The sequence below is a fragment of the Mustelus asterias genome, chromosome 15 (assembly GCF_964213995.1).
Source record: "Mustelus asterias chromosome 15, sMusAst1.hap1.1, whole genome shotgun sequence".
In the NCBI taxonomy this organism is placed as follows: domain Eukaryota; kingdom Metazoa; phylum Chordata; class Chondrichthyes; order Carcharhiniformes; family Triakidae; genus Mustelus; species Mustelus asterias.
Window position 1 is genome coordinate 99333138 of NC_135815.1, and position 18777 is coordinate 99351914.

Genomic DNA, 18777 nt, shown 5'->3' on the forward strand with positions numbered 1-18777 from the left:
AAAACAATCCTTGCAGCTGCTGTTATGGGAAACTGTTGTTTGCCTGCATTGTGTACCCTTCAGGAATGCAGTCAATTTTTAGTTAACCCATCATGCCTTCTGATTCCATATGTAATCAAGTTAACTACAATTGTTCAACTTAGCAAAGTTAGTTAACCCCTACAGTCTAGCATTTAAATGTATTTGTGCATCGGCTGAAATATCTTAAAATGAAGTCTCTGCATAGACTGAAGCACAGTAAGAAGTTTAACAACACCAGGTTAAAGTCTAACAGGTTTATTTGGTAGCAAAAGCCACACAAGCTTTCGGAGCTGCAAGCCCCTTCTTCAGGTGAGTGGGAATTCTGTTCACAAACAGAGCATATAAAGACACAAACTCAATTTACATGAATAATGGTTGGAATGCGAATACTTACAACTAATCAAGTCTTTAAGAAACAAAACAATGGGAGTGGAGAGAGCATCAAGACAAGCTAAAAAGATGTGTATTGTCTCCAGACAAGACAGCCAGTGAAACTCTGTGGGGGTTACAACTAGTGTGACATGAACCCAAGATCCCGGTTGAGGCCGTCCTCATGTGTGCGGAACTTGGCTATCAGTCTCTGCTCAGCGACTCTGCGCCGTCGTGTGTCGCGAAGGCCGCCTTGGAGAACGCTTACCCGAATATCAGAGGCCGAATGCCCGTGACCGCTGAAGTGCTCCCCAACAGGAAGAGAACAGTCTTGCCTGGTGATTGTCGAGCAGTGTTCATTCATCCGTTTTGTTCTCATACACAGGGTCCCTCAATTAGCTCAGGACTCAACTACTGCCACACGCTCCTGGCCAGCCTCTCATTTTCCACAAAATTGACCTCATCCAAAAATCCACTGTCTGTAACTCGCGTCAACTCCCATTTACCCACATCACCCCATGCTCGCTGATTCTGATAATGCTTCATTTTAAAATTCCCTTCATTGTCTTGCCCCTTCCTATCTCTGTCCCCCCTGCAGTCCCAGAACCTGACATTTGCGCCCTCACACTCTGATGTGGAGATGCTGGCGTTGGACTGGGGTGGGGGAGGGGGGGCACAGTAAGAAGTCTCACAACACCAGGTTAGAGTCCAACAGATTTATTTTGTATCACGAGCTTTCAGAGTGCTGTTCCTTCATCAGGTGAGTGGAGAAGGAGCAGCGCTCCGAAAGCTTGTGATATAAAATAAACTTGTTGGACTCTATCCTGGTGTTGTGAGACTTCTTACTGTCCTCAAACTCTGGCCTCTTGTTCTCACTCCATTGTAATCACTCCCTCATTGGTGGCCATGCCCGCTTCTGTCTGGACCCCAAGCTTGGGCATTCCTCCATAAAGGTTTCCATCTTTCTACCCCTCTCCTCTACTAAACTATCTCTTTGACCAAGCTTTTGATCACCTGTCCTAGTAACTCCTTATGTGCCACTTTGTTCAGCTTTTGTTAAATAATTGCTCCTTGAAGTATTTTTTTGGAATATATTACTACATTAAAGGCGCTATATGCTTTGTGGATATGCAGAATGACACTAACTGTCTGGGCACAGATGGATAATCTAGCAAAGTGTTATTGGGTACCTATCAACACTGGCCTGGAGGCCCTCCTTCCCTCCCTCCCTTCCTTCCTCCCTCCTTCCTCCTTCCGTCAGCTTCAGCATGGTGGCACAGTGGTTAGCACTGCTGCCTCACAGCGCCAGGGACCTGGGTTCGATTCTCGGCTTGGGTCACTGTCTGTGTGGAGTCTGCACGTTCTCCCCGTGTCTGCGTGGGTTTCCTTCGGGTGCTCGGGTTTCCTCCCACAGTCCAAAAGACGTGCGGGTTAGGTTGATTGGTCATGCTAAATGACCCCTTAGTGTCAGGGGGACTAACAGGGTAAATTTGTGGGATTGTGAGAATAAGGGTCTGGGTGGGAATATTGTGGGTGCAGGCTCGATGGGCTGAATGGCCTCCTTCTGCACTGGAGAGATTCTATGAATTAAACTCGCCCTCCCACGTCAGTTCATGCTCAATTTGAATGGTTAATGGGAGAAACAGCAGCTGGATAATCTTTGTATGATATTTCGATTCCTCATTAGTTGCTTGGTAAGAAACATTCAGAGGAAGTACGGTGATTAATATAATGCTTTCCTGCAAGTGCGCTCAAAAAAAACCCAACAAACTGCTGTTTAAATAGCGCCTCAAAGAGAAAACTCACTTCCTTCATTTCACTGTGCAAAACAAATTTTCCAGTGCTACTAATCAGACTAATGGATTAGGTGAACCTTGCAACTCTCCCTCTTTTTAAACCTGACTGATTTATCCATTACATTCACATGTTTGCAATGGCCATTACAGGCACTGAAAGGAATATGACAAAATGACGACAAATATCCATGAGGGTGCGTGATAAGATCAAGACTTCCACAAAAGATTGTAAAGATAATTGGGATAAGCGAATGCGCCAGAGCTCCATCACACAATGTTCTCTGCCTGATGGCTTGTCTTTCATGAGACTGATCTGGACAAATTGCTCACTCTCGTTAAGGACAAATTGAAAATAAAGAGCTTTGGAATCAGAAGGAGAGTGCGGTGAAACATTTTTGACACGGGGACCCGATTTAACCCAGAGGGAATTTCTGGTGAGCAGAATTGGGGTGAATGTGAAACTCTTGGCCTACTTTGCAGGGCCTGCCTGGGGTACGTTAAGCGCAGGCTTTATTAAAATGCCATTATACAACTGCATGGAGTAGGCCACACAGTCAAAGAACAAAGAAAATTACAGCACCGGAACAGACCCTTCGGCTCTCCAAGTCTGCACCGATCATGCTGCCCAACTGAACTAAAACTCCCTAAACTTCCAGGGACCATTTCCCTCTATTCCCATCCTATTCATGCATTTGTCAAGACACCCCTTAAAAGTCACTATCGTATCTGCTTCCACTACCTCCCCCGAGAGTGAGTTCCAGGCATCCACCACCCTCTGTAAAAAACGTGCCTCGTACATCTCCTTTAAACCTTGCCCCTCACACCTTAAACCTATGCCGCCCCATAATTGACTCTTCCACCCTGGGAAAAAGCTTCTGACTATCCACTCTGTCCATGCCCCTCATAATCTTGTAGACTTCTATCAGGTCACCCCTCAACCTCCATCGTTCCAGTGAGGACAAACTAAGTTTCTCCAACCTCTCCTCATAGCTAATGCCCTCCATACCAGGCAACATCCTGGTAAATCTTTTCTGTACCCTTTCCAAAGCCTCCGCATCCTTCCGGTAGTGTGCGACTGGAATTGAACACGATATTCCAAGTGCGACCTAACTGAGAATCTATAAAACTGCAACGTGACTTGCCAATTTTTAAACTCAATGCCCCAGCCGATGAAGGCAAGCATGCCGTATGCCTTCTTGACTACCTTCTCCACCTGCGTTGCCACTTTCAGTGACCTGTGTACCTATACACCCAGATCTCTCTGCCTACCAATACTCTTAAGGGTTCTGCCATTTACTGTATATTTCCTACCTGTATTATACCTTCCAAAGTGAATTACCTCACATTTGTCTGGATTAAACTCCATCTGCCATCTCTCTGCCCAAGTCTCCAACCGATCTATATCCTGTTGCATCCTCTGATGATCCTCATCGCTATCCGCAAATCCACCAACCTTTGTGTCGTCCGCAAACTTACTAATCAAACCAGTTACATTTTCCTCCAAATCATTTATATATATTACAAACAGCAAAGGTCCCAGCACTGATCCCTGAGGAACACCACTTGTCACAGCCCTCCATTCAGAAACGCACCCTTCCACTGCTACCCTCTGTCTTCTATGACCGAGCCAGTTTTGTATCCACCTTGCCAGCTCACCTCTGATCTCATGCGACTTCATCTTCTGCACCAGTCTGCCATGAGGGACCTTGTCAAAGGCCTTGCTGAAGTCCATGTAGACAACATCCCTACCCTCATCCTTTGGTGTCCTTTGGTTGAGTTGCTAAACTGAAGTTCTATCTGCTCCCTCATGTGGGTGTAAATTTGGCATGTCAGCCACAACTCTCACCAACTTTTACCGATGCACCATAGAAAGCATCCTTTCTGGATGTATCACAGCTTGCTATGGCTCCTGCTCTGCCCAAGACCACAAGAAACCACAAAGGGTTGTGAACGTAGCCTAATCCATCACATATTCTCCCATCCACTGACTCCGTCTACACTTCCTGCTGCCTCGGCAAAGCAGCCAGCATAATCAAGGACCCCACGCACCCCGGACATTCTCTCTTCATCTTCTTCCGTCGGGACAAAGGTACGAAAGTCTGAAAACACACACCAACCGACTCAAGAACAGCTTCTTCCCTGCTGCCATCAGACTTTTGAATGGTCCTATCACACATTAAGCTGATCTTTCCCTTCACCCTATTGGTAACTGTAACACTATATTCTGCACCCTCTCCTTTCCTTCTCCCCCATGTACTCTATGAACAATCTGTTTTGTCTGTATAGCGCGCAAGGAACAATACTTTTCACTGCATCCCAATACATGTGACAATAATAAATCAATTCAATTCAATTCAAGGATCCCATGGCATTATTTCTAAGAAGAGCAATCAAGTTCTCCCCAGTGTCCTGGCAATATTTATCCCTCAAATGACATCACAGAAAACAGGTGACCTGACCATGCTGTTTGTGGGAGTTAGCTCTGCACAAATGGGCTGCTGTATTTCCTACATTTCAACATTCGAAAGCATTTCACTGGATGTTAAGTGCTTTGGAATGTCTTGTGGTCATGGAAGGGGCTGTGTCAATTCAAATCCTTTTTAAACAAATCTGTGATCTGGTCTAACAACAATCGTGGCAGACAAGAAGAACATGGACAGAAGAAGATTAATTTAAAGCAATGGCTATTGATTAAACTGTCCTCACTCATTGTGGAGATGCTTCATAGAAATGACCTCTTCTCAGCATTCAGCACTGGAAATAAAGCATTGGCTGTCACTGTCTAGGGCTCTAACAGAAGGAAACGGCAGGTAATAATTTTTGCAAGTACTTTCAGTGTTGTGAGTTATTATGAAGAATGCACTTGATTGATGCTGGATAAAGACTTTGTCACTATACTTTACTCCCCAGTCAATACCCCAGTCAAAATACTGCACAAGACCATAAAACCATAAGACCATAAGATATAGGAGCAGAATTAGGTCATTCGGCCCATTGAGTCTGCTCCGCCATTCAATCATGGCTGATATTTTTCTCATCCCCATTCTCCTGCCTTTTCCCCATAACCCCTGATCCCCTTATTAATCAAGAACCTATCTATTTCTGTCTTAAAGACATTCAATGGCCTAGTCTCCACAGCCTTCTGAGGCAAAGATTTCCACAGATTCACCACTCTCTGGTGAAGAAATTCCTCATCTCTGTTTTAAAGGATCGTCCCTTTAGCCTGATGTTGTGCCCTCCGGTTCTAGTTTTTCCTACTAGTGGAAACATCCTCTCCACGTCCACTCTATCCAGGCCTCGCAGTATCCTGTAAGTTTCAATAAGATTGCCCCTCATCCTTCTAAACTCCAACGAGTACAGACCCAGAGTCCTCAACCGTTCCTCATACAACAAGCTCCTCATTCCAGGAATCATTCTTGTCAGATGAGGAACTGTTAACAGGAGTCTCGCCCAGTTGGCTGAAGAACTGCTATGAGGTCCCTCCTCATCTCTTTAAGAGAAGGCAAGCCATATTAAGCGTTACTCAGGCTCTTATCAAGGCAGTGGTGGGCTTTCCTCAGGATCAGAAACCCTAGGCCATAACTCCCACCTGTTGTGGACCGCCGACCAATCATATGAACATACAAATTAGGAGCAGGGATAGGCCACTTGGCCCCCCTGAGCTGCTCCGCCAGTCAGCCACGGTGGCACAGTGGTTAGCACTGCTGCCTCACAGCACCAGGGACCCAGGTTCGATTCCCGGCTTGGGTCACTGTCTGTGTGGAGTTTGCACATTCTACCCATGTCTGCATGGGTTTCCTCCGGTTTTCTCCCACAGTCCAAAGGTGTGCAGGTTAGGTGGATTGAATCATAGAATCCCTAAATCCCTACATTATAGAAGGAGGCTATTCAGCCCATCAAGTCTGCACCGACTCTCTGAAAGTGAGACCCTCTCCCCCGCCTTATCCCCATAATCCCACGCATTTACTATGGCTAATCCATCTAATCTACACACCTTGGGACACTAAGGAGTAATTTTGCATGGCCAATCCACCTAAGCTGCACATCTTTGGAGTATGGGGGTAAACCGGAGCATCCAGAGAAAACCCACGCAGACATGGGGAGAATGTGCAAACTCCGCACAGACAGTGACCCAAGGCTGGAATCAAACCCAGATCTCTGGCACTGTGAGGCAGCAGTGCTAACCACTGTGCCACCGTGCTGCTCTGCTAATGCTAGGCCAGGTTAATTTCCCCTGAGTGTCAGGGAGATTTGCAGGGTTAATTTGTGACGTTATAGGGACACAGCCTGGGTGGGATTGGTGTTGATGCAGGCTCAATGGGCCAAATGGCCTCTTTCTGCACTGTAGGAATTCTATGATTTTTTTCTATTCGTTCGTGGGACATGGGCGTCGCTGGCTGGCCAGCATTTATCTTGTAAATTGAGTTTGTGTCTTTATATGCCCTGTTTGTGTACACGAGTCCTCACTCACCTGAAGAAGGGGCTTGGGGCTCCAGAAGCTAGTGCTGCCAAATAAACCTGTTGGACTTTAACCTGGTGTCGTGAGACTTCTTACAGCATTTATTGCCCATCCCTCGTTGCCCAAGGGCAGTTGAGAGTCAACTGCATTGCTGTGATTCTGGAGTCACATGTAGGCCAGACCAGGTAAGGACGGCAGATTTCCCTGCCTAAAGGACATTAGTGAACCAGATGGGTTTTTCCAACAATCGACAATGGTTTCATGGTCATCAGTAGGTTCTTAATTCCAGATTTTTCTTTTATTGAATTCAAACTCCACCACCTACGTGGCAGGATTCAAACCCAGATCTCCAGAATATTAGCTGAGTTTCTGGATTAATAGTCCAGCGATAATACCACTAGGCCATTGCCTCCCTTTAAATGATTCAATAAGATCATGGCTGATCTTATTGTAACTTCAAGCCCCATATTCCTGCCTACTCCCAATAACCTTTCACCCCCTTTCTAATTAAGAATCTATCTATCCCAGCCTTAAAAATATTCAAAGACTCTGCTTCCACTGCCTCTGGAGGAAGAGAGTTTCAGAGACTCACAACCCTCTGAGAGAAAGATGTTTCCTTGTCTCTGCCTTAAAGAGACAAACCCTTGTTTTTAATCATCAACCCCTAGTTCTAGATTCTCCCACGAGAGGAAACATTCTCTCCACATCCACCCTATCAAGACTCTCTCAGGATCATAAAAGTTTTAGTCAAGTCGTCTCTTAAGCTTCTAAACTCCAGTGGATACAAACCTAACCTCCCAAACTTTCCTCATAAGACAACCCACCCATTCCTGGTATTAGTCTGGTAAACCTTCCCTGAACTGCTATTAACAAATTTACAGATACCCTTAAATAAGAAGACCAATACTGTACACAATGATCCAGGCGTGGCCTTGCCACCCTGTACAAATCGCCCTACTTGTCTAATCAATTCCCCGGCAATAAATGGTAACTTTCTATTAACTTTCCTAATTACTTTGATTTTGATTTGATTTGATTTATTATTGTCACACGTATTAACATACAGTGAAAAGTATTGTTTCTTGCATGCTATACAGACAAGACGTACTATTCATAGAGAAGAAAAGGAGAGGGTGCAGAATGTAGTGTTACAGTCATAGCTCGTGAGTAGAGAAAGATCAACTTAATGCGAGGTAAGTCCATTCAAAAGTCTGATGGCAGCAGGGAAGAAGCTGTTCTTGAGTCAGTTGGTCCGTATCCTCAGAATTTTGTATCATTTTCCCAATGGAAGAAGGTGGAAGAGAGAATGTCCGGGGTGTGTGGGGTCCTTAATTATGCTGGCTGCTTTGCCGAGGCAGCGGGAAGTGTAGATGGAGTCAATGGATGGGAGGCTGGTTTGCATGATGGATTGGGCTACATTCATGACCTTTTATAGGTTCTTGCGGCCTTGGGCAGAGGAGGAGCCATACCGAGCTGCGATACAACCAGAAAGAATGCTTTCTATGGTACATCTGTAAAAGTTGGTGAGAGTCGTAGCGAACATGCCAAATTTCTTTAGACTTCTGAGATCTTGTCTATTCCTCTGAGTCTTGCTGTATCAACTTAATGCAAGGTAAGTCCATTCAAAAGTCTGATGGCAGCAGGGAAGAAGCTGTTCTTGAGTCAGTTGGTCCGTATCCTCAGAATTTTGTATCATTTTCCCAATGGAAGAAGGTGGAAGAGAGAATGTCCGGGGTGCGTGGGGTCCGCAAGGCCCCCCAGCCTTTCATGATTCATGTGCTAGGGCACCCAGATCCCTCTGTATCTCAGAGCTCTGCAATCTCTCAACAATTTGCCTAATATGCTTCTTTTTATTCTTCTTGCCAAAATGTCACATTTGCCCACATTATGCTCCATTTGCCAGATCTTTACCTATTCACTTTAACCTATCCATGTTCCTTTGTAGCCTCCTTATGTCCTGGGGGGTGGGGGGTGGGGGGGGGGGCTTTTTTATTCATTCATGGGATGTGGGCATTGCTAGCTGGGCCAGTATTTATTGCCACCACTGAGGACATTAAGAGTCAACCACATTGCTGTGGATCTGGAGTCACATGTTGTCCAGACCAGGTAAAAATGATAGATTTCCTTCCCTGAAGGACATCAGTGAACCAGATGGGTTTTTTTTTTAACAACAATCGACAATAATCTCATCGTCTTCATTAGACTTATAATTCCCGATTTTTATTGAATTTAGTTTCCACCATCTGCCATGGTGGGATTTGAATCCAGGACCCTGGGTTTCTAGATTTCTAGTCCAGTGACAACACCACTGCGCCATTGTCTCCCCAAAGTTGGTCAGTTGAGAAGTCGAATGATCAGTCGGGGGAGGGCGGGTGGTGGGGTGCGGGGGAGTTGGGTAGTCAGTGCAGGGGCATGATGAGTTTGGAGGAGGTGGGCGGTCAGTGAATGGGGGGGATAAAGATAGGGTAGGGGGCGTAAGGTGGTCAGTCGGGTGCTGTCAAGATCATGGGGTGTAGTCAAGGGGTCAGGACGATAGCCGGAGGTGGGGGTGTAATCGGGGTGAGTAAGGAGGGTGGGTTGGGTGTCGTTCAAGGTGGGGGAGGGTAGTTGAGTGTGGGGTATAGTTGGGAAATCCCATGCTGAGTCAGCACCATCGTTGCCCAGGAATTAGAAGTGGTTTTAATTCTTCGAGAATTAAAATTGCTCCCAGTGCAGGGTAATCGCTCATCGAAAGGTTGAACTGCCGGGGAACTCTGTGCAGTCCTTAGTTTAAGTTTCAGTTTATTTATCAGTGTCATAAGCAAGCATATATTAACACTGCAATGAATTTACTGTGAAAATCCCCGAGTCGCCACACTCCGGCGCCTGTTCGGGTACATTGAGGGAGCATTTAGCACGGCCAATGCTCCTGACCAGCACATCTTTCAGACTGTGGGAGGAATCTCACGCAGACATGGGGAGAACATGCAAACTCTGTACAGACAGTGACCCAAGCCAGGAATTGAACCCGGGTCCCTGGCACTGTGAGGCACCAGTGCTAATCACTGTGCCACCGTGCCACCTGAGGGGACTTCTGGAGTGGTCCTTCCCTCTTGGACACCTCACCCTGGAGATCAGAAGCATGGGCCCCTAACTCTGCTTCTCTCTCTCCCACAGACACTGCCAGATCTGCTGAGAATTCCCAATACTTTCTGTTTGGTTTTTGAATATCACCATCACCTCGCCCACAAGATTATGTTTTCAATCATCAAATGTTAGATTTTAATTTGCATTTTTCTATTTGTCCTGAGAAATCCACATGCTGCTGGAAACCGGAACATTCTGTATCTGTGGGTGGCACGATGGCACAGTGGTTAGCACTGTTGCCTCACAGCGCCAGGGACCTGGGTTCAATTCCAGCCTCGGGTGACTGTCTGTGTGGAGTTTGCACATTCTCCCCATGTCTGTGTGGGTTTTCTCTGGGCGCTCCAGTTTCCTCCCACAGTCCAAAGATGTGTGGGTTAGGTGGATTGGCCATGCTCAATTGACCCTAGTGTCAGGGGGCTTAGCAGGGTAAATTTGAGGAGTTATGGAAATAGGGCCTGGGTGGGATTGTGGTTGGTGCAGATTCGATGGGCCAAATGGCCTCCTTCTGCGCTGTAGGGATTCTATGATTTGAAGCCTAAACATTTCCTATTTAAAGTTTCTCCCTATTGTCCTACCTGGCAGTTGTTTTTTTGCATATATATATCTGGGATAGTTTAATTTTTACTGGGGCTGGTTTTCTTTCATTCAAGCAACTTTTCTTCACTGTTTATATCAGGCCTAAGGATGTAAAAGGGTCATCAAGACTCAAAACGTTGGCTCAACTCTAGGGTGGCACGGTGGCACACTGGTTAGCTCTGCTGCCTCACAGTGCCGGGGGACCCAGGTTTGATTCCCAGCTTATGTCGCTGTCTGTGTGGAGTTTGCACGTTCTCCTCGTGTCTGCGTGCATTTCCTCCGGGTGCTCCGGTTTCCTCCCACAGTTCGAAAGACGTTCTGGTTAGGCGCATTGGCTATGTTAAATTGCCCCTTAGTGTCAGGGGGACCAGCTAGGATTAATGCATGGAGTTATGGAAATAGGGCCTGGGTAGGATTGTGGTTGGTGCAGACTGGATGGGCCGAATCTGTTGGGATTCTATTTTCTCTCCACAGATGCTGTCAGAGCTGCTGAGATTTTGCAGCATTTTCTGTTAGTGTTTCAGATTCTTAGCAGTAAGTTGCCTTTATCTTAGTGAGGGGGCTCTTGGTGAATGGGTGAAATCTGAGCCTCAGTGTGGTGTGGGCGCCACTAAACCATCTCTGGACAAACCTAAATGTGAAGTTCAGCTTGGTTTAATAACAGCATCTCTCTCCCTTTGTGAGCGCGGGGTTTTGTATTGACAGAGGGAGGTATTGTCGATGTTGGAACTGGCTGTCTCCGGCACAGGTTCTATCCATCTGGGCTGGTTAAGGTGGACTAATGAGTTTTATTTGTATGTGTGGGGGTGGAGGGAGGGGATGCGTCAGAACTCTTGCTGAGGGTGACATGTACCATTGGATTGGGGAAGAGATTCTTCAATGCGAGGGATCTGGAACAGCAGCTATTTAATCTCGGCTCCCTCTCTCACCCTATTCTGCAAGAAGGGGGCACAAAAAGGGGCTTGATCAGAAGTGTCTGAACATTCATCGGAAATCAGGAGCTTGAGTTAAGGAGGGAAGGGAGGAAATTAAACCAGCTACAATTCACAGCGCAGGTAAGAAAGTGAACTTTATTCGCTCAGTCTTTGTGGAGTGAATTGTTGACTATTACATGTTGCAAAATTGGATGTGTTGTCCCCTTCGGAGTGGCACAGGATTTCAGATTTCTGTTTGGAAGGAACTGGAGGAATGAATTCTAAATAAACCTGCTTCTCAATATGGGGGGAAAAAAACCCTAAATTCAGTATAAGAGATATTGGATCACATATCGGGGTTACATAAGGGTTGGTTCTAAGATTTTATTTATATTATTCAGATCCATGCTGAAGACAGCAGACCACGCTACACACGGCTCTTTAGTTAGAATTCTCACATTCCTTATGTGGATGTTGTCATTAAAAATCTTTTAACACCGACACATCTCACACTTACCCTAAATAGTGAATTCGCAGCTGGAACTGACTTTATTGCCACTTATCTGCAGTAGGTTTTTGACAATGTTTAACTGGTGTCAGGAATTTAGATGTCAGGTTAGAATCTAACTGCTGCATCTCCAGATTCCGAGTCCCATCTCCCTCTGTATGTACTTATTCCATTCTTTTTTGTCCTCAAAATCTTTCAGAATCACCAACCAGCCAGGCGTTAAATCCGCCGGATTTGTTCTCTGTGAGGGTGTGTGTTTTTCTTTAACAATGAGCGAGCAATGTGGAGACTTTTCCGGAGTTTTCCAGTCCTTCCCTGACCAGCTGGAGTTAAGGAATGTGCTGGGGTCCCTCAATCTGAGCTGCGGGGATTGGGACTATGACAGCTCCCGCTCCGAGAGGCAGGATTTCCCTGTGGACAGGACCTTCGGGGCGGCCAGGGCGGTGGTCGGGGTGGCTCTGCTCTGCATCATGTTGGTTTGCGGACTCGGCAACCTCATCTTCATCAGCACCCTGGCCCGTTACAAACAACTGCGGAGCCTCACCAACCTCCTCATCGCCAACCTGGCCATCTCCGACCTGCTGGTGGCGGCTGTCTGTTGCCCCTTCGAGCTGGATTACTATGTGGTCAAACAACTCTCCTGGGAGCATGGCCCTACCCTCTGTGCCTCCATCAACTACCTCCGCACCACCTCACTCTATGTGTCCACCAATGCCCTCCTGGCCATTGCAATAGACCGGTAAGTGAGTGTACAACCGATCCCACAGGCTGCTGTGAACACAGATTGTAGCTGTTCCCATCTATATGAATGATCTGCAAGCAGGCACAGGGTGTAACACAGCAAAATTTGTAGATGATACTAAAATAGGTGAAAAAGCAGGCAGTGAAGAGGGTATAAAGGGGGTGGCATGATGGCACAATGGTTAGCACTGCTATCTCACTGCGCCAGGGACCCGGGTTCGATTCCCGGCTTGCGTCACTGTCTGTGTGGAGTTTGTACATTCTCCCCATATCTGCGTGGGTTTCCTCCGGGTGCTCCGGTTTCCTTCCACACTCCAAAGACATGCGTGTTAGGTGAATTGGCCATGCCAAATTCTTCCTCAGTGTACCCAAACAGGTGCCAGAGTGTGGCGACTAGGGGATTTTCACAGTAACTTCATTGCAGTGTTAATGTAAGCCTACTTGTGACACTAATAAATAAACTTTTAAAAGGGTATCCAGTCTACAAGATTATGAGGGGCATGGACAGAGTGGATAGTCAGAAGCTTTTTCCTCAGGGTAGAAGAGTCAATTACTAGGGGGCATAGATTTAAGGTGCGAGGGGCAAGGTTTAAAGGAGATGTACGAGGCAAGTTTTTTACACAGAAGGTGGTGGATGCCTGGAACTCACTGCCGGGAGAGGTAGTGGAAGCAGATATGGTAGTGACTTTTAAGGGGCGTCTTGACAAATACATGAATAGAATGGGAATAGTGGGGAAGGGTAGGAAGTTTTAGTTCAGTCGGGCAGCATGCTCGGTGCAGGCTTGGAGGGCTAAAGAGCCTATTCTTGTGCTGGAATTTTCTTTGTTCTATAAAGATTTTACAGACAGATGTAGATAGGCTAGGAGAAGGGGCCAAAATTTGGCAGATGGAGTTTAATGTGGATAAGTGTGAGATTGTCCATTTTGGCAGAAAAAATAGAAAGGCAAATTATTACCTAAATGGAAAGCAGTTTCAAAATGCATCCGGGCAGAGGGATCTGGGTGTCTATGTTTATCAATCGCAGAAAGTCGGTATGCAGGTAATAAACAAGGCAAATGGAATGTTGGTCTTTATTGCAAAGGGACTGGAGTATTGAAGTAGAGAAGTGTTGTTGCAATTGTATCGGGTGTTGGTGAGACCACATCTGGAGTATTGGTCTAGTTTTGGTCTCCTTATTTGAGGAAGGGTGTGGTGGTATTGGAGGCAGTTCAGAGGAGGTTCCCCAGATTGATTCCGGGGATGAAAGGGTTGGCGTATGAGGAGAGATTAAACAGCGTGGGCTTGTACTCACTGGAGTTTAGAAGGATCAGAGGGGATCTGATTGAGGTATATAAAATTTTAAAAGGGACTGATAAAGTAAATTAAGGCCAAATGTTTCCCCTTGTGGGACAATCTCAAACAAGAGGCCATAGGAATAGTTGAGAGGAGATAGATTTAACACTGAGATGAGGAGGAGTTACTTATAGAGTCATCTTGCAGAGAGTGGTGAATTTGTGGAACTTGCTGCCCCATCGCGCGGTGGAGTCTGAATCGTTGAATGGTTTCAAGAAGGAGATAGATATATTTCTAATAAAAAAAGGGATAAGGGGATATGGGGAACAGGTGGGGAGGTGGATTTGAGACCAGGGAGAGATCAGCCATGATCTGATTGAATGGTGGAGCAGGCTCAAAGGGCTGAATTGCCTCCTTCTATTCCTAATTCCTACATTTCTGTGTAGCTGAGATTTGTGGGTGAGTGCATTTAGATTTAAGCAAATAAGAAATATCTTTCACCGTTCATTTTGCATTTGGAAAAATCCCCATTATTTTAAAAAAGAAAACATGACCTTAGGGTGGCACAGTGGCTAGCACTGCTGCCTCACAGCGCCAGGGACCCGGGTTTGATCCCCGGCTTGGGTCGCTGTCTGTGTGGAGTCTGCATGTTCTCCCCATGTTTGAGTGGGTTTCCTCCGGGTGCTCCGGTTTCCTCCCACAGTGTGAAAGGCGTGCTGGTTAGGGTGCATTGGCCATGCTAAATTCTCCCTCAGTGTAACCCGAACAGACGCCTGAGTGTGGGAACTAACGGATTTTCACAGTAACTTCATTGAAGTGTTAATGTAAGACTACTTGTAAAACTGATAAATAAATAAACTTCATTTCCATCTCACACTTCTCACCATCATTCCACACATTTAATCTGTTTCATCTTATTGCCTTGAAACCCCAAAGAGGAAGTTTCAGAAAGAGTTTTGTTTTTACTCCATCCTTAAAGTTATGAAGCCAGTGCTCAGAATGGACCAGGCAAACCTAAACCTTGCTTACTCCAAAAACCAAATTCGATATCCAATTGAATCCAATTTATGGTCTCCATAAAAGGGACAAGCAGCATCCAAGTTGCCAAGATGAGGCAAAGCGCCCATCTTGCTGTGGGTAAGAAATATCCAGATCGTTCCCATTCCAGGAATGGTGAGGAATATCCATCTTTCCCCAACACAGGCGAGATGCTGGACCAGCCTGTCAATAAGAAGTTCATTTCAGCTTCCCAGTGCCTGGAGAGCTTTACTTTCTATTTTCCTTCTGATTCTTTTGTTAATATTTTAAGTTGTACTTTCTAACAAGCTGTTGGGTGGCTTTCAACCCAGGGAAACATTATTCTGTTATTTATCAGCTTCAGGAGAAAGAGACAGATTTTTAAACCCAGGTGTGTCCCTGGCACTGTCAGTGAAGGGCTCCGGTTAAACTGTTTTGCTCACACAATAAGAAGTCTCACAACACCAGGTTAAAGTCCAATAGGTTTATTTGGCAGCACAAGCTTTCAGAGCGCGGAGCAACGCTCCGAAAGCTTGTGCTGCCAAATAAACCTGTTGGACTTTAACCTGGTGTTGTGAGACTTCTTACTGTGCTTACCCCAGTCCAACGCCGGCATCTCCACATCATGGTTACTCACACAACACAGAATAGTTGTTTAAAATGTCATACACACCTATACAGCGATGGATTAATACCGTTTATAAAATCCTTGTGCATATTTGCATTTTAATAATGTTGGATGTGCATGCGGCAGAAATGAACTGTTGTGAAATAATAATTCATAAAGCTTGAAGAAATTACCATCACATTTCCAGGCTTCAACGTAACGGCTATCTTTTTAATGACAATTTATACTCTGATTTTCCAACAGTTCATTTTTTGCTCTGCTTATGCCATTCCCAATCAGTTCCCACGTCACTAACTATTAAAACTATATGAATTATGCTTTTAAGCGGCTTTTCCAGTCTGCCTCTGTCATGCGCAAAATCCAAGTTATTGAAGTTTAAAATTACATCTACGATGCTGTACAGTGCGTGATCTTGCACAGTGGCAGATGTTGTACAGTGGATATTTTACAGTGATGGGTTATGTACTGGAACTTATACAATAAGTCCTGTACAGCTTTGATCTTGTTCAGTGATGGATTTGTACAGTGGAATTTATACAGTGATGGATCTTGTTACGTGATGGATTTTTTACAGAGGTGGATGCTTTGTGTAAAGTGAAGCATCGTGTACTGTAATGGAACTTGAACAGAGTTGATCTTATACAGTGACAGACCTTATGGAGAATGGATTATGTAAAATGGTCTTAGACAGTAATGGTACCTGTGCAGAGTTGGATTCCATACACTGATGGACCCTGTACAGTGATGATTTTGCATTGTGATTGATGTTGTATTGTGATTGGTGTTATACAGTGATTGATGCTGTATTGTGATTGATGCTGTATTGTGATTGATGTTGTATTGTGATTGATGTTGTATTGTGATTGATGTTGTATTGTGATTGATGTACAATGATTGATGTTGTGCAGTGATTGATGTTGTATTGTGATGATGTTGGACTGTGATTGGTTTTGTTCAATGATGGACAGTCCTTTTTATTTTCCTTTGCCGCAGATATTTTGCCATTGTGCACCCACTAAAGCGTCGAATGATGTACCAGACCGCCTATGTGCTGATCGGAGTGGTGTGGGTTGCCTCTCTTCTCATTGCCATCCCATCTGCCTACTTCACCACCGAGACCACCATTCCACACCGCAGGATGCAGAGCAAAGTCTTCTGTGGGCAGATCTGGCCGGCAGAGCAGCAAGTGTTCTATAAATCCTACTTCCTCTTCATCTTCATCCTGCAGTTCCTTGGTCCCTCGCTCAGCATGGGCCTCTGCTACGTGCAGATCTCCAGGCAACTTTGGTTTAAGAGTGTGCCTGGTTTTCAGACTGAGCAGATTCGGAAGAGGTTACGGTGCCGGAGGAAGACAGTATTGGTGCTCATGGGCATATTGACTGCATACATCCTCTGCTGGGCCCCTTATTACGGCTTGGCCATCATGCGCGATTTCTACCCCACGCTGGTTTTGAAACAAAAACACTACATAACAATCTTCTACATGGTCGAGTGCATTGCCATGAGCAACAGCATGATCAACACGCTGTTTTTCATAACAGTTAAGAACAAGACGATGAAATACTTTAAGCAAATGGTTCTGCTGAGGTGGAAATCCGCTTCTGCCGAGAGTAGCAAGTCAGTCCACGATCTCAGATCAACAGGGATGCCAGGGTCAGATGAGATAAACCAACTGCAACTCACATAGAAGCCCCCAATCATTGTAGGATCTGGGAGGCTCATTCAGCAGCTGTGGCGCGTTCAGGGACCGTGGACTTGAGACAACATCCCTCAGCCCTTTGCCTTGCACCTCTGCCTCATTGCAGAGTGGATGAAATCTCTTTGCCCATTACGTTGTAAATATCAGACAACTGCTGCCAGCTTCTGGTATCAGTTACTTGGAAACAAGTGTTGTGATGTATCGTGTTTTGTCTTGAATTTCTTTGCCCCTTCCCCCTACCCCTGCCCCCCCCCCCCCCCCCCACCCCCCCCACACAACCCCGCCCCGCTGAATGTGCAGCAATTTCTGGACCAAATTGCAACCGTTATTTGTTTATGGTTGTAGGTATTGTCAAAATTGGTTGCCCCTAACATTCCCAATGCTTCAGCTAAACAGATTAATCATTTCCACAACTGTCCTCAGAATCAGTAAGCATTGTACAGAATTAAAAGTTATTATGGTTCAAGTAAAAACACAAATAAAAAGGATTATAGCAAAATTGATTCATTTTTGGGCATTAATTTATATCATTTTTGACTTGATTTATTATTGTCACATGTATTAACATAGTGAAAAGTATTGTTTCTTGCGCACTATACAGCATACTGTTCATAGAGAAGGAAGGGAGAGAGTGCAGAATGTAGTGTTACAGTCATAGCTAGTGAGTAGAGAAAGATCAACTTAATGCAAGGTAGGTCCATTCAAAAGTCTGACAGCAGCAGGAAGAAGCTGTTCTTGAGTCAGTTGGTATGTGACCTCAGACTTTTGTATCTTTTTCCCGATGGAAGAAGGTGGAAGAGAGAATGTCCGGGGTGTGTGGGGTCCTTAATTATGCTGGCTGCTTTGCCGAGGCAGCGGGAAGTGTGGACAGAGTCAATGGATGGAAGGCTGGTTTGCGTGATGGATTGGGCTACATTCACGACCTTTTGTAGTTTTTTCCGGTCTTGGACAGAGCAGGAGCCTTACCAAGCTGTGATACAACCAGAAGGAATGTTTTCTATGGTGCATCTGCTGGTGAGAATCGTAGCTGACATGCCAAATTTCCTTAGTCTGTTGAGAAAGTAGAGATGTTGGTGGGCTTTCTTAACTATAGTTAACGATACACAAATATAGTTGAGTTAGGCCTCTTCGGAGGAAATCTCCTGTATCTATTGTCAGTGCACGATTATTTAATATTTTGAGAGATTCTGGTTTGTGGGTTTAATTAAAGAAAGTGGACACAGCTGCTTGATGGAGGAAGTTTCATGGATTTGACTTGCAGGATGTTAAGATGTGATTACTAATAGTTAAATGCTGGAAATATTCAGCAGATCTGGCAGATTCTGTGGACAGAGATTCAGGGTGGGATTTTATGGCCTCGCTCGTCCCAAAACCATAAAATCTCGCTCGAGGTCAACGGACCTTCCCATGGTCTGACCCTCGCCCGCTCCGATTCCCGTGGCAGGCACGGCGGTAAAATTCCAGCCTCAGAGTTTAACATTTCGGGTTGATGATCAGAAGGGGCAAGTTAGAAATTTAATAAGTTTTAAGCAGGAGGGAAGGTGGGAAAAAAAGACCGAAAGGGAAAGTCTATGTATGATGGCGTGGAAGGCAGGAACACAAGAAACACAAGATGGCAGATGGAGATTAATTCGGAAAAATGTGAGGTAAT

General features: G+C 45.4%; 1 protein-coding gene across 1 annotated transcript; it reads left to right on the forward strand.

Annotated features, from left to right (window-relative positions):
* Positions 1-12038: 12038 nt before the first annotated feature.
* Positions 12039-17114, forward strand: LOC144504760 (prokineticin receptor 1-like). The gene is made up of 2 exons (XM_078230504.1): positions 12039-12508; positions 16421-17114. Exons 1-2 carry the CDS (start codon positions 12039-12041, stop codon positions 17112-17114), a joined length of 1164 nt encoding a protein of 387 aa, XP_078086630.1.
* Positions 17115-18777: the final 1663 nt, after the last annotated feature.

Excerpts from the sequence above, each read along its gene's own strand:
- LOC144504760 (XM_078230504.1), top strand. The coding sequence starts at position 12,039 with ATGAGCGAGCAATGTGGAGACTTTTCCGGAGTTTTCCAGTCCTTCCCT. Across the intron at positions 12,509-16,420 it reads CTGGCCATTGCAATAGACCG|ATATTTTGCCATTGTGCACC; the intron begins GTAAGTGAGTGT and ends CCTTTGCCGCAG.